The sequence below is a fragment of the Lactuca virosa genome, chromosome 1 (assembly GCF_052849685.1).
Source record: "Lactuca virosa cultivar CGN04683 chromosome 1, Lactuca_virosa_CGN04683_v6, whole genome shotgun sequence".
NCBI classification, from domain to species: domain Eukaryota; kingdom Viridiplantae; phylum Streptophyta; class Magnoliopsida; order Asterales; family Asteraceae; genus Lactuca; species Lactuca virosa.
In genome coordinates, this window is record NC_136426.1 from 50,048,152 (window position 1) to 50,061,574 (window position 13,423).

The following is a 13,423-nucleotide window of genomic DNA, read 5'->3' on the forward strand; positions in this document are numbered from 1 at the left end:
CAGTTGGTAGTGTTTCATGTCTTCTGCTTTCAGTGGGACGGCGTAAGATCGGAGAGGTTTTGTTTGGGGTCATATCTTTGAGAGTTGGTTAGCATGGTAGATGCGGAGGGATGCCTTGTTTACCGGGGAGACAAGCATGTTCGTAAAGTTTTCAGGTTACGGCGAGGGAGTCAGTTTTCTTGTTTTAGTGGGTTGTGAGACGTGAATCTTCATTCTCTGTCGGGGGACGTGATTTTGACTTTGGGAAGTCTTTGCTCAGGTTTGGCGTGCGCACGTGGTTTTGAAAATCCTTGGGTTTTTCAGTCGTTGATGCGAGCATCCGGGGTGGCGATGGCTAGAGTAAGAAGTAATTGGTCTGGAAGATCCCTCGAGGGGATTTAGGAGGAGGTAGTTTCAGAGTGATTGATAATGGCATATTTCAAGAGAGAAATCCAATTCTAGTGGGGGAGATTTGTAACACCCGTTTTCTTGGATGGATCGTTTTAGGGTTTCAAGGAGTCAAAAGGTTAATTTTTGGAAGAAATAGAGTCTCACGATGTGACATGGGTTAAAATCTAAATTGGGTTCGGGATTGATCTCACGACGTGAGGCATAGAGGCTCACGACGTGAGAACTGCTGCAGTCCAAGCCTATGATCTTTTAGGGTTTCCTTCGTATTTAAGCCTCTCTAAACCATTGTTAGGGTTCATTTTCAGCCTCTAACACACTTTCACCTCAAAAAATCCTAACCCTCATTCCTTGCTTGATTCTAGAGCTTTTTGGAGCTTTTCTTGGCTAGAAGAAGAAAGGAAGAAGAAGAGAAGAAGAAGAAGAAGAAGAAAGTGATCTTTAGGTGGAGCTTGCAAGGCATCAATATTATCATCACCTCATATTGTCTGTGGACCCTTGTAAGTGTAAAATCTTCCACCTTTATTGTTACATATAGCTAGATCAAAATTTGTCCCACTCTTCTCTTTGTTGAGCAATTTTGAATGATTGGAAACCATGTAGTGACTCAGTTATGATGATGAATACGGAAATGTAAAGATTAAATGAATCAATCAATCACGAAGAACACAAAGAGTAAATAATTCGTTTAAGCTCTCATTAATCTAGTAAGCTATTACAAAGTGGGTATGTAATAATTCTCTTACTAGACTAATCTCACAAATGATTCTTACATAAAATGGGAGTCACTCACTTCCTATTTGTAGGAAAGGCTAAACCCATTACACATCCAAAGAGGGTAAGCCACATCCAAGGATAACTTTGCACCCTAATATTCTCCCACTCAAATTTAGGATTGGATGTCCCGGCTTCAATATCCAAACGAGCTCCAAGCGATCGAGACCAAACTCCCCCTCGAAGTAACACCGGTCTTCAAATCTACTTTGAAAAAGAATATCCGAGAAGCTTCGAATACCCAATTCAACATTCTCCCCCTTTTTATAATCAACAAAGGATTATAAAAACCACAAGGTTATGAGAAACGCTCGAGGAATAAACCATACGAAACTCCCCCTCGATGTATGACAAAAATGTAACCACATAAATCTTGCACGAAAAACAATCACGAAAAGTCGAGGAAAAAATCTTCAAAAGTTGTGAAGATTTTGAATTTTGGGTGAGAGTTGCAAGAAATTCGAAAACAGGGTACAAACTGTCATTTTCGCAAATATTGCAGGGACTCGTTGCAAAAAATTAGCTTTAAATGCGAAATTTTACCCCAAATGCGAAAATGGGTATAAAGTGTCATTTCGCATAAGCTTCAGACACAGAATCTGAAAAATCTTCACACTTCACAGAAAATTACCCCCACATTGAAACTGGGTATAAACTGTCAAAATGTTGAAAATGCAGGGACTTGAATTAAAACATTGAATCTTCTTCCCCAATTCGTTCCAACGCGAACGAACAGCAACATCAGTCGAATTCAACACCAATCAAGTTTCCATACTAGTCGAACTCAACCTTGATTTTCGACCCAAGCAAAGCAATTTAGCTTTCGACTATTAAACCCAAAACACATTCGACTCGGACTTAACAACCAACACCGTCGAAATCGATTTCGACTCCAAGTAAGGTATTTTCGACTCCAATTAACACCAATCGAACACACTTTCGATTTCAATCATGTGAATTCGACCATAAACCCCAAAATACATTTAGGGGGTGTTTGGTTTTCCTTTTAAAACAACTCTTGGACTTTTAACTTTTCCAAATTAAAAAGTTAAAAAAGTCCAAAAGATGTTTTGCAAAATAGAAAAGTTCTTTTAAATCAACTTCTAGCCATGACCAAAAAGGAGCCTTTTTAAAAGTCATAAAATCCCATCTGTTTGTGACTTTTGACTTTTATCTTTTAAAAGTCTTAAAAATCCACCCAAACACATTTTAAATACCTCCTTTTAGAAAAAGTTCTTTTAGAAAAAGTCCATTTTACAAAATGACATTTAACTTAAAAAAGGAATCCCAAACACGCCCTCACTATAACCTGTGAATATCCCAGTTGCAAAAATTCTTATTTCGATAGAAGCACTCGAAAGTCTCAATCACTGTAAAAGCGAAAAAGCCATCTTCTTCTTCCTAAATTCAAGTCAAAAACTCAATATCGACACCTCAATATCGAAAAGAAAACTTGTTTCCGAGTACCCATATTCAAAAATTACGACCAAGTTGCAAAAATGCACAATCTACTCGATACGAGCACAAAATCGAACAATATCAAACATCGCTTCTATCTGCTTCGATTTTCATTCCGATTTTCTCAATCAACAACAAACCAATGTCGAATTAAAAATTCTATCTACTTTGACTTCTTCAAACCAACGTCAATTTTGACTCGAAATTCTTTAAATCATTTAAAACAAAATCCAGTCTATCAACTCCAATTTCATTCCTATTCGACTTCAAGCATACACTTTCGATTATCAGCCTTCCCAATCGAGAATCAACCATTCAATCTACACTCAAACTTGACATCGATTCTCAACATTAATCAAGAGTAACGAAAGCCAATCAAACTCATATCACATTCGAATGTTCATCATCTACTTTTGATTCAACAAGATATATGATTGATAAAATCATATTGCTCAATATATGAGAGGATAAATTCAATCGATGGAAAAAAAATGTTATGACGAAGATAAATCAAGAACATATTAGGAAGTGTGAAGGAAATAATAACTGGAGCGAATACTAAAATCTATTTGATTTCACGGAGAGCAAAAAGATTCAAATGAATTTAAGAGTACGAAAACACGAATCAACTTGACGGAAGACTAAGAACAATCAATGCAAATGATTTGATCTTGGGCCGATGAATTGAGTAATGAGCAATAATGGAACAAATTTTATGGATTGGGATGAATTGATCGATGAACAGTAAGCAAACAAATTGTTTGGGCTCAAATTTAGATCAAAAGAATAGTAACTTGATTGATCAAATAGAATTTGGGATTATTCATCATTGGATCTTCAAAAACAATGAATCAACAAGAACTTTTTGGAATCCATTTCAAAATTTGTGATACCTTCTTGAAAATCCTTTTCCCATTTGCAATGCATAAATCATACATGGAAGATTTGGGTTCCTTGGTTGGAATTAAGAATTTCCAATTTGCACATTGTACCGCTCATGATGCACATTGTACCATACATGGAACTTCTTCTCATTTCTCCAAGATCTAACTTAATCTTCATAACGGATTTGAGAATCTTCAACAATTTTGGGTTTGCAATTCGATTCCATAACAGAATTTGATGATTTTTGCTTTGGAACCCAAGTTTTCTTCATTGATTTCGACTTCAAAACGACATTTGAAGAATTTTGTTTAGAAACCCAAATTTCTTGTTTTTGATCTTCTTCTTCTTCTTCTTCTTCTTCTTCTTGGATCTTGAAGATTTGAATTCAAGAAAAACATCATTATTGATAATTTCGAATTTGCAATTTTGAATCCAATCTTTTGGAGTTTGATACATTTGAACTTCTTGGATTGAAGGCTTTCTATATGGCACCATTCCTTTAAATGAATCACAAGAATACAAACAATCATTGGTTTGAACTCCAACTGAACAAAAAACTTTCACAACTTCATGAAAATCACATTGAATTCCCTTGTCTCTAACATCATGAACATCCAGGTAAAATGCAAGAACATTGACACCATATTTTCATTCATCAATACGAATTCCATTAATATTTCATTTTCTTTCTTCTTCATTTTTCTCTCATGATAAGTTGTAACCAAACGATTAAGAAACACTTTATGATTATCATGATCAAGAGGATAACCAATCATCTTTCCACATTCATCTATTTTTCCACAAGAAATGAGTGAATTTTGTTTGAAATACCCGGTTGTAAAGTTTTTGACAAGTCCTTCAAAACTATATGGATATGGATCATCTTCAAGAAATACAAACCATCTTTTACAAGATTCTTTTTCCATTTCGAATAAAAAACGAAAAGATCACAAGAATTTAAATTTTTCTAGAAAGAGAAAGTGATTTTGATATGAATTCTATAGAGAGAGAAAACAAAAATCACATGAATTCTAGAGAGGGAAAATCGAATTTGAATCAAGATCAAAGAACAATTTGATTTCTAGAACCAAAAATACTCTCAAACACGAAGAACTTACAACAATTGATGATTCACCAAATCATTTTGTCATCATGGATCAATTTCTTGAAAACTTCAAGAGCACCGTCTCTGATACCAATTGTAATGACCCGGTTATGATGACGAATGTGGAAATGTAAAGATTAAGTGAATCAATCAATCACGAAGAACACAAATAGTAAATAATTCGTTTAAGCTCTCATTAATCTAGTAAGCTATTACAGAGTGGGTATGTAATAATTCTCTCACTAGACTAATCTCACAAATAGTTCTTACATAAAATGCGAGTCACTCACTTCCTAATTATAGGAAAGGCTAAACCCATTACACATCCAAAGAGGGTAAGCCACATCCAAGGAGAACTTTGCACCTTAACAAACCATAAAGTTGGAAACTTTATGGGTTGTAAGGGTTCTTAGAGTGTCATAGAGTTTAGATCTAGTGAATGGTTAGGTTTTGAATCTTTGCATGTCGCGATTTTCCTTTTTCCAATCGAGTATAGGCAGCAGGTAATTGTAATTTTGTAGTCCTCCTTCTTGCCTTATCTCAATCTTCGATTTTGCCCTAATGTTGTTATTAGATGATGATTATACAAGGAGCAACAACATACCACACAAACAAAGGTTTGTAAATCAATTAATTGAACTCATAGTATTCCCCCATTTCATTTTACAAAAAAAAAGAATCCTATTTAGATTGAATCAAAATCACAACTTATTTTTCTTCCGACACTTATATTTTTTGTCAATCTTACTATAGATTATTCATCATATTAAATTGACATTTGATATGTAAGATATCTAATTAATAATTTAACTAATTTATCTTCTTTTAAGCTTCCATTAATAATTCTCTTTTTATGGGCATTGATAATCGTGTCCGCCCGTGTTTGTTTAAACTTTCAAGTGAAAATTGGAGCTACTCAAAGGTTTTCTTTTGATTGCTATGGTTAAGCCCTCAGAATTCAGAGTTATTGTTGATGTTAGTTTCTGGTTGCCCTTGTTGCTTTGTTTTTGGGCAATTGTTTGTTGTCGTTAACACCGAAGCTGATCGTGAGAAAGACTGCTAGAGATATAATCGTGTTATGAATTCTTGCCATTTTAGAAGGCAAAGGGCAATAAGGTCCATCTAGTTTTTAATATAGTTTTAATGATTTAAAAATATTAAAAAAAGGATTATTAAATGTTTAAAACTATTTAAAAAATAACTTTGACAAATCCGATATTTAATATTAATGACAAATACTAAGTTTGATATTTAGACATTTAGTAAGGATATGTACCAAAACTGTTTGATTGAAGTTCATTTTCCCTCTTTCATTGTAGGTTTTTCACTTTCTCTCATATGGCAGCATATTCCACTGTCATCTAGGTCGTTTGTTTTACGTTCTATACTACTTTTTAGTTTTATTAGATCGAAATTTCATTCTACTTTCATCTTGTTGATTGAGTGTCACGTTCTTATTAGTTTACTGTTGGCATAATTAGTTTAGAAACCTAAACGTACGTTTAGGGTTTTAGCATGTTCTGTAACAGTAATGGTTGGAGCAAGCTCATGCAAATTAAGGTTTCTAAGAGTTGAATTTAAGTTTAATGAAAAAAAAAAACAGATTTTACCTTTGGGGTTCGGTGTTCTGTGAAGTTTGACCATCTAGCATTTATATTCTGCATCCTGCAATTCTTTACTCCTATCGAGTTGATTATAAACGAATAAAAGCTAGCCAAGATTCGTAATGTTTTCATTATGATGTGTTTTTAAGTACAACATATAAGTAAATAGGCGTTTTCACATTGTTCTTCAATACAAAATTCTTATTTCTAAGAGCTCGAAACTTACATACCTTACCCAAATGCACAAAAATCAATCGGGAAGGGTGTTAAAAAGATATATGGAATTCTGTATATAATCAATATCTATTCATCAAACCTCCTAGACGATGTTCGATTGAGTATATTTCTGAGGCTATTCTTGCTCTCTTTCTTTCTCTTACTAGATTGACCTTGAGTTTGACCTTTACTTGATTCATCAAACTCGTTTTCCAATAATAGCCCGCTCTCGAGCCGCCTTGAAACCGCCACAATCTCGTAAGAATCCCATAGTGATTGTGTGAAATCCCAACTTGTTGAGATACTGTTACTGGCATTGTTACTGTTGTTCCATGATGATGGTTTTTCAAGCTTAAAGCGGGTGGGTTTGATCTTGAAACTCAGGCGACGGGTATCGAATTCATTGGTGGAGGAGGGTGGTGAGGTGGTGGTGGTGTGGCCGAGCCATGCCTGTGCCACAGCCTTGATGATTTCGAGTTCATGTTGTTCAATGTTTTCTTTCATGGTGTTTTGGAGGAGGTCATGTGTATGGGGGCCATGGTTAGGACTTAGGACAAATGTATTCCTATCTTTTACAGGCAAAATCAGAGCCTCACATGCCACGATTGAATTGAACAAGTAGATAAATGGGAACAAGTTAATGTGACATCACATAAATGGGGCTATCCAACCTTACTTCTCACATATTTAAAGTTCATGAGTTTTGTTAGGTTCTTTTTTTCTTTTCTTTTTTGTCGTCTTAATTATAAAGAACATCAAGAGAGTTTATCAAACTGTGCGATTGTGTTTATTTTTATTAAAATTTGATTTATAAAATGACAAAAATAATATCGGTTTGTTTTATTTTATAGTTATTATGATGTAAATATGCAAAATACATTTTTAATGTCATTTTTTAGTGTATAAACGTAAAGAAAAACAAAATTTAGTGTATGGTCTTACAAGAAACAATGTTCTCTTTTTCTGAATTCACAATTTATACAATAGTGATCGGATTAAATCAATAAATTATAAACTCTAGTGAATATAAAGAGCAAGGTGTCTATATTTTGTAGAAATATATTAGTCCAAAAGCACCCACATGCTTCAACCTCAAAATTGTGTGTTGTTCTGAAAAAAATGGATAATACAACAAACTAGGTAATCAAACAGACCCAAAAAGACTAGAAATTCCTTTGTTTTTGCGAATATGAGGTGGACACTTGAAAAGCAAATCTTTAGCCTCCAATTCTCTACCTTCATCAACAAAACCCTGAAACACATTCAGATAAGACGAAACTGAAGGACTTTCTTTATAACTCAACGCCTTCAAAAACTCTAAAGCATCATCAATCGTCCCAAATTTGGAAACAAACCCCACAAAAGGCTCTGAAACCGGTGGATAGTCGTGTTTCTTCATCAGCCTTAGGAGCTTCAATGACTCCTCAAATTTCCTCTCCAACAACAGTTTTCTAATCAAATTCTTGTAAGTCGCCTGCCATGGTTTCACCCCACCTGTCTCAGTCATTTCAACAAGCACCTGGTGTGCGTCTATGGCCTTGTTTTGACTCAAGAACCCGTTTACTAAAACATCCAAAAGATCCGCATCAGCCTCGCAGCCTTTCTCGATCATGTTGGCGAAAATGATCAGAGCTTTGTCGACTTCATTGGCTGAACAGTGTCCCTTGATTAGAATCGTCCATGTCTTGATGTCAGGAGTGCAACCATTTGCTTGCATTTCATCGAGCACCTTGGTTGCATCTTCTAGTCTTCGAGCTTTACATAGACCAAAGATCAATTGGCTGTAGGTTATGTTATCGGGTTCGTATCCTGCATCTTTCATGGCTGTCATCATCTTCTCGGCTTCATCAAATTGACCTACACTTGTTAATGATCTATGAATACCATCATAAACGCTTTTTGAAAGAGAATTTCCTGTGGCTTCAAATTTATTTACTACCCGAAAAACAAGATCCAAATTTGGTGAAATGTTGCCTGCAATGGTTCTTAGAAGAACACTACAATGTTGAATTGAGGGCTTGTAAGGGCTGTCCATCATATGCTCGTAAAGCTCTACTGCTTCTTTTAACATCTTACGTTTTTGAAAGAATCTTGAGATTTTTAGATAAGTATCAAGATCCATTTCATGGCCTGCGTTCTTCATTTCCTTAAAGATGTTCCAAAATTCTTTTATTGAATCTTCTTGACAAAGAACACGTAAAACCCCGTTATAAGTGATGGTATTTTGTTCATAATTGAAAGTCTCACTAACCCATCTGAAAAACTTGATTGCTTTCAAAGGATACTTTCGCAGATTCTTTAATACTCTAAGAACGAAATTATCTGATACCTTGAAGTCGAATTTGATCCCTGCTAATCTCTTCTCAACCCCATTTCCCCAATCTGATTCGATCACAACACCAACGATTTCCTTAATAACGTCATTCATGACATTATCTTTCGCCATTGAGTTATAAATTTTGGTCAAATTTGCAGCCTCATTGATCATATTCGAGTTCTTAAAATCCTGAAGAATCATTAAATACGCTTGATCGTCAATGAAGAAACCTTCTTCTTTCATCTTTTGAGCAGTGGCCCAAAACCGCTTTATCGATTCTTTATTCCCATAAACCCGAAGCATTATGCTATAAATGGAAGAACTGGGTTGAAACCCTTGTTTTCCAACGATCCAATTAAAGAAATCGGAAGCCTTCTGGGGCTCTTTCGAGAGTTTCTTTAGAACATACATGACGGATTCATGGGTGAAATCGGTTTTTGACTTTGATAATTCTTGTTCTAACTCATCAGACCACTTTTCAGATAAAATAATATTGAGCGTTTGTTCTGGCTTCGAAGAAAAGAAGAGTTTTGCATGGAAATTGAGAAATGGGGAAACGTAATTAGGGACATGTAAATCAACAAACCGAGTTCGAACCTTATTATTAGGGTGGGTTCTGGCGAGCTGAGTCGAGTAGAGCGAGTTGGCTAGCCTGATTGTACTGAGTAATCTCTTTGTTTGATTCATCGTTGCTGGCCTATCAAAGCTGTGTGTGTAGTATTTGCAGGCAGAAGATGAACAATGGGGGCAAAGGGTTAACGAGGGTTTTGAGATGACCGACGGAAAATGGGTCAAGTCGGACTCGGGTATAGGCACCACAAACTACTAGATCAAAATAGTTTCTTTAGCAAATTTGGATTTGATATAAAATTTAATTTAGGGATAAGTATAAAAATAACTACATGATTGTTAAGAATATAAATAAGAAAAATAACTAGATGATTGTTAAGAATATATATAAAAGATATTGATTAAATTAATCACAAATCAAAATAAATTTAATGAAAAGTAATATCTTTTTAAATAAATTGACAAAATAATCAATATGTCCGAGACATACAGGACTCAAATCCGACCCAGCCAGCACGGCCGTTCTAAACATATTTTGGGTCCAGGATGAAAGAGGAAAAAAAGTCTCTTAAAATACACAAATTTCATTAATTTTTTTATAACAACTCAATAAATGAAAGAAAATTATGTATACTAGCTTCTAAATATACTATTTTGGATTACAAAAATCTATATATTTAGAGAAAAATACTTCTTCTACCTTTTTGAAATACAAAATTATTAATGATATTTTCAAAATCTATCTTATCTAACATATCATTAATAAAGTTCATAAAATGTTTGGACCCCTTTAAAAGATGGGTCTTGGACGGTTGCCCCTATTGCCGACCTTTGGGACGGGCCTGTCAGCCAGTTCCGAAAGGTTTTCGTACTTAGTTGAGTATACATTGAAAGCAATTCCATAATTCACATCTAGACACACCCTATTTCAAACTTATTTGGCAAAGTAATATGACCTTGACAATTTTGAGATTTTACTAGTTAGTTCGTGATTATGTGTTTTTATGGAATATTACATGAAGTTTGAAATGTGAAGACATGTCTGGAAATATGCGAAGAACGTGCCCGAAACGGATTGTTACTTCATATCCAAAGCCTAAAAAAACTCCTTATTTGTCATTATTAACCTTTGACAACTGAGAAAAAACTACTATAGAATTTTTTTTTCTTGCCTTTAAACTATTCCGAAATGAACCGTCGCATTCCGAGTGAAGAACTTTGAATACGAAGAACAATTTGGAATGTGAACAACATTTCAGTCTGGAATGCATACAACAATCCAAAATGTTGTTCTAGACTCTTTTGGTTTGAACCAAAGTTTTGTAGTTAAAAACTGCAAACTGCAACACATAAGACAGATTAATAAACTTATACTTTGCAAACTGTTGAGTGAGTTGCTTTTGACCTCGTCTGTATACCATGATTGACCACTTGTTTTGATCGATTTCTTGCTTTTTAGGTACCCCATTGCTTCAATGAGAAAAGTATAAAAACCATTCAGAATCTTCCATCTTCGTGTGTACTTCTCAAATGAGTATTTCAGTATCAGAATCTTTTGTTCTAGAGCCTTCTTCTAGATCCATCATCTTTCAAATTTCACAGAACCAAGAAGAAAATCATTTTCAATTGTTTCAAACTAAAGGGTTGTTTCTTTTTTGATATTCCTATCAGCTTCCATAAGGGTAAAGTAAGTAGTTGAATTCGTAATGATGTTGTCTGATAAAGTGTTGGGTAAATTACACCAATCGTCCCTCGTGCATATGTCAGAAAATATGTTTAGTCCATATTTTCAAAAATTAACTCAAACCGTCTCTTATGTCGTTAAAAGTTGCACGCTTTGTCCCTCGTTAGTTTATTTTTGCACGTTTTATCTCTTATGAGACATGAAAGGACTATGATGCCCTTTTTATTTTATTTTTTCATTTATTTTTATCAATTTTGATTATTTTTATGTATTAAATGTTGGGTTTTGAGCACTATAACACTCCTATGGTGCACATGCAACCCTAAATGATTTGGATCTATGTTTTCTCTACTATACATGGATATTTTCAATTTTTCCAAAGCATTGTCCTAACTAGCATACAAATTGGCAATTGAATAAAACATCTAGATAGATGACATACCTTTTGAAGGACTTGTAGTTCTTGACCCTTGAAAGCTTGAGCACCTCAAGTGTGATGCCTCTAATGGTTCACAAACACCAATATGCAAGGGGATGATTTAAGAGAATAATCTATTTATCTCAAAGAGAAGAGGCAAGCGATTTTGGTCTACAGAGGGTTATATTTATAGTGTTGGACATGCTAGGGTTACACTTGGTAAACCCTAATAACCCATGACTTTCCACATTCTCATGCTCCATGGGTTTAACCTCCATGGATTAGTTTAGCCCATAATCATGGATCATTAGCCCACACTACAAGAATGATTGATTTACATAATCAATCCACATATATTTAATTAGTCTCTTTTGATCACAAAATTAATAAATTAATTCTTGATCAATACTAATTAATAAACCATAAATAACCTTATTCTCAAAATCCATCCTATCAAATTGCACTGGTGAAGACAACCCAAAAGGACCATGCTACAATCGGGTCAAGTACATACCAGTTATAGTTATGGGCTTAGACACCAAATCCAACAGTCTCCCACTTGGATAAGTCTAATAACTATTACTGCTAATGTACTTCAAGATCTGACTTAGCAATCGTAAGCTTTCAAAAGCCGTTGTCGAACTCTGACCTAGTCAGTGATGCGTCCTTCAGATAAGTGATCATATACTCCTCTGTTCTCAAGATATAAGCTAGACAAATACATGGAACAATGTCATACTTATTGTCCAGCAGTTTGTTTCCCGATTTCTGATTAGTCTGACATAGAACATAACTGAACACATCAATTTAGTTCTGACCGGGCCCGACACATAAGTCAAAACAAAATCATCGAGGGGCCCAAGATATCGCTTTTAATCCTCTTAGGATAAAAGGAACAGATAAACTTCGACATTATATGCTTGTACTAACTACTCATCAAATCATGCACAACGACATGTTTTATAACATCAAGTTACTGATGCGTTTTTATGCCATCAATGCACAACCAACTCGTAGTCAACAACTCATATATCTTGGTTTGAAGATTATATGATATTATCGTCTCACAATTACTCGTGATAAATTCCATGAAGTAATTCTGGTGAGCGCGGGTTGAATCCAATACTCAAATCTTATTTCAGAAGTACTCATGAATGGTGTAGCAAACTGTTGCTATGCCTAACTCCTTAGACAATCTACAAGCCAACGCATGACAGTCTTCTTTCATACTTACCTCCAACGTATGATCGACTGTGGATAGTTTGAATAATAATAATAATAATCATAATTTTATTATTCTGGAAGTCAAAACATGCAAAGTGAAACAATAGTAAATAATTGGCACAAGACAGTAACTTTTACTTATAAATAAAACTCATTTTATTCAATCATCAAATGTCAATTACAATTTAGCTATTACAAGTTTCGATTTATCTAATTACTAAAACTAATATCGTCCTTTAGCCCAATGCTCCTCGCATGCTGCAAGTGCTTAACCATAGTCAGTCATTTTATAAGAGGATCTGCTGGGTTGTCCTCTGACGATATCCCCTTTACCACGAGGTGCCCTTCTTCTACCTAATGTCTTATGAAGTGGTATTTTCTGTCGATATGCCTAGATCTACCATGATCTCTCGGTTCCTTGGTTAAGGCAACTACACCTTCATTATCGCAGAAAATCTCCATAGGCTCCTTTATGGATGGAATGACTCCAAGGTCTCCAATGAAGTTTTTCAACCATATTTCCTCCTTCGATGCTTCTCTTGCTGCTATGTACTCCGATTCGCACGTTGAATCAGCTACAGTCTCCTGCTTGGAAATTTTCCATGTCACTGCTCCTCCATTCAGGGTAAACACCCAGCCCGACTGAGAGCGGAAATTATCTCTATCGGTCTGAAAGCTTGCGTCGCTATACCCTGTCACTCTCAAGTAATCACTCCCACCAAGGGTAAGGATCCAATCCTTAGTCCTCCGCAGGTACTTAAGAATGTTCTTAACTGCAGTC

At 35.0% G+C, this 13,423-nt stretch overlaps 2 protein-coding genes across 2 annotated transcripts; both read right to left on the reverse strand.

The window, feature by feature from the left end:
* Positions 1–6,516: 6,516 nt before the first annotated feature.
* Positions 6,517–6,933, reverse strand: LOC145113759 (uncharacterized). The gene has a single exon (XM_079049818.1). The coding sequence runs from the start codon at positions 6,931–6,933 to the stop codon at positions 6,517–6,519; it is 417 nt and encodes a 138-aa protein (XP_078905944.1).
* A 523-nt stretch (positions 6,934–7,456) lies between these two features.
* BIR6 (Pentatricopeptide repeat (PPR) superfamily protein) lies at positions 7,457–9,513 on the reverse strand. The gene has a single exon (XM_079061845.1). It carries the CDS (start codon positions 9,431–9,433, stop codon positions 7,574–7,576), a length of 1,860 nt encoding a protein of 619 aa, XP_078917971.1. The 5' UTR covers positions 9,434–9,513; the 3' UTR covers positions 7,457–7,573.
* Between the last annotated feature and the right edge of the window lie 3,910 nt (positions 9,514–13,423).

What these genes read in the sequence shown, in the direction of transcription:
- LOC145113759 (XM_079049818.1), bottom strand. Translation starts at nt 6,933, where the DNA reads ATGAAAGAAAACATTGAACAACATGAACTCGAAATCATCAAGGCTGTG.
- BIR6 (XM_079061845.1), bottom strand. Translation starts at nt 9,433, where the DNA reads ATGAATCAAACAAAGAGATTACTCAGTACAATCAGGCTAGCCAACTCG.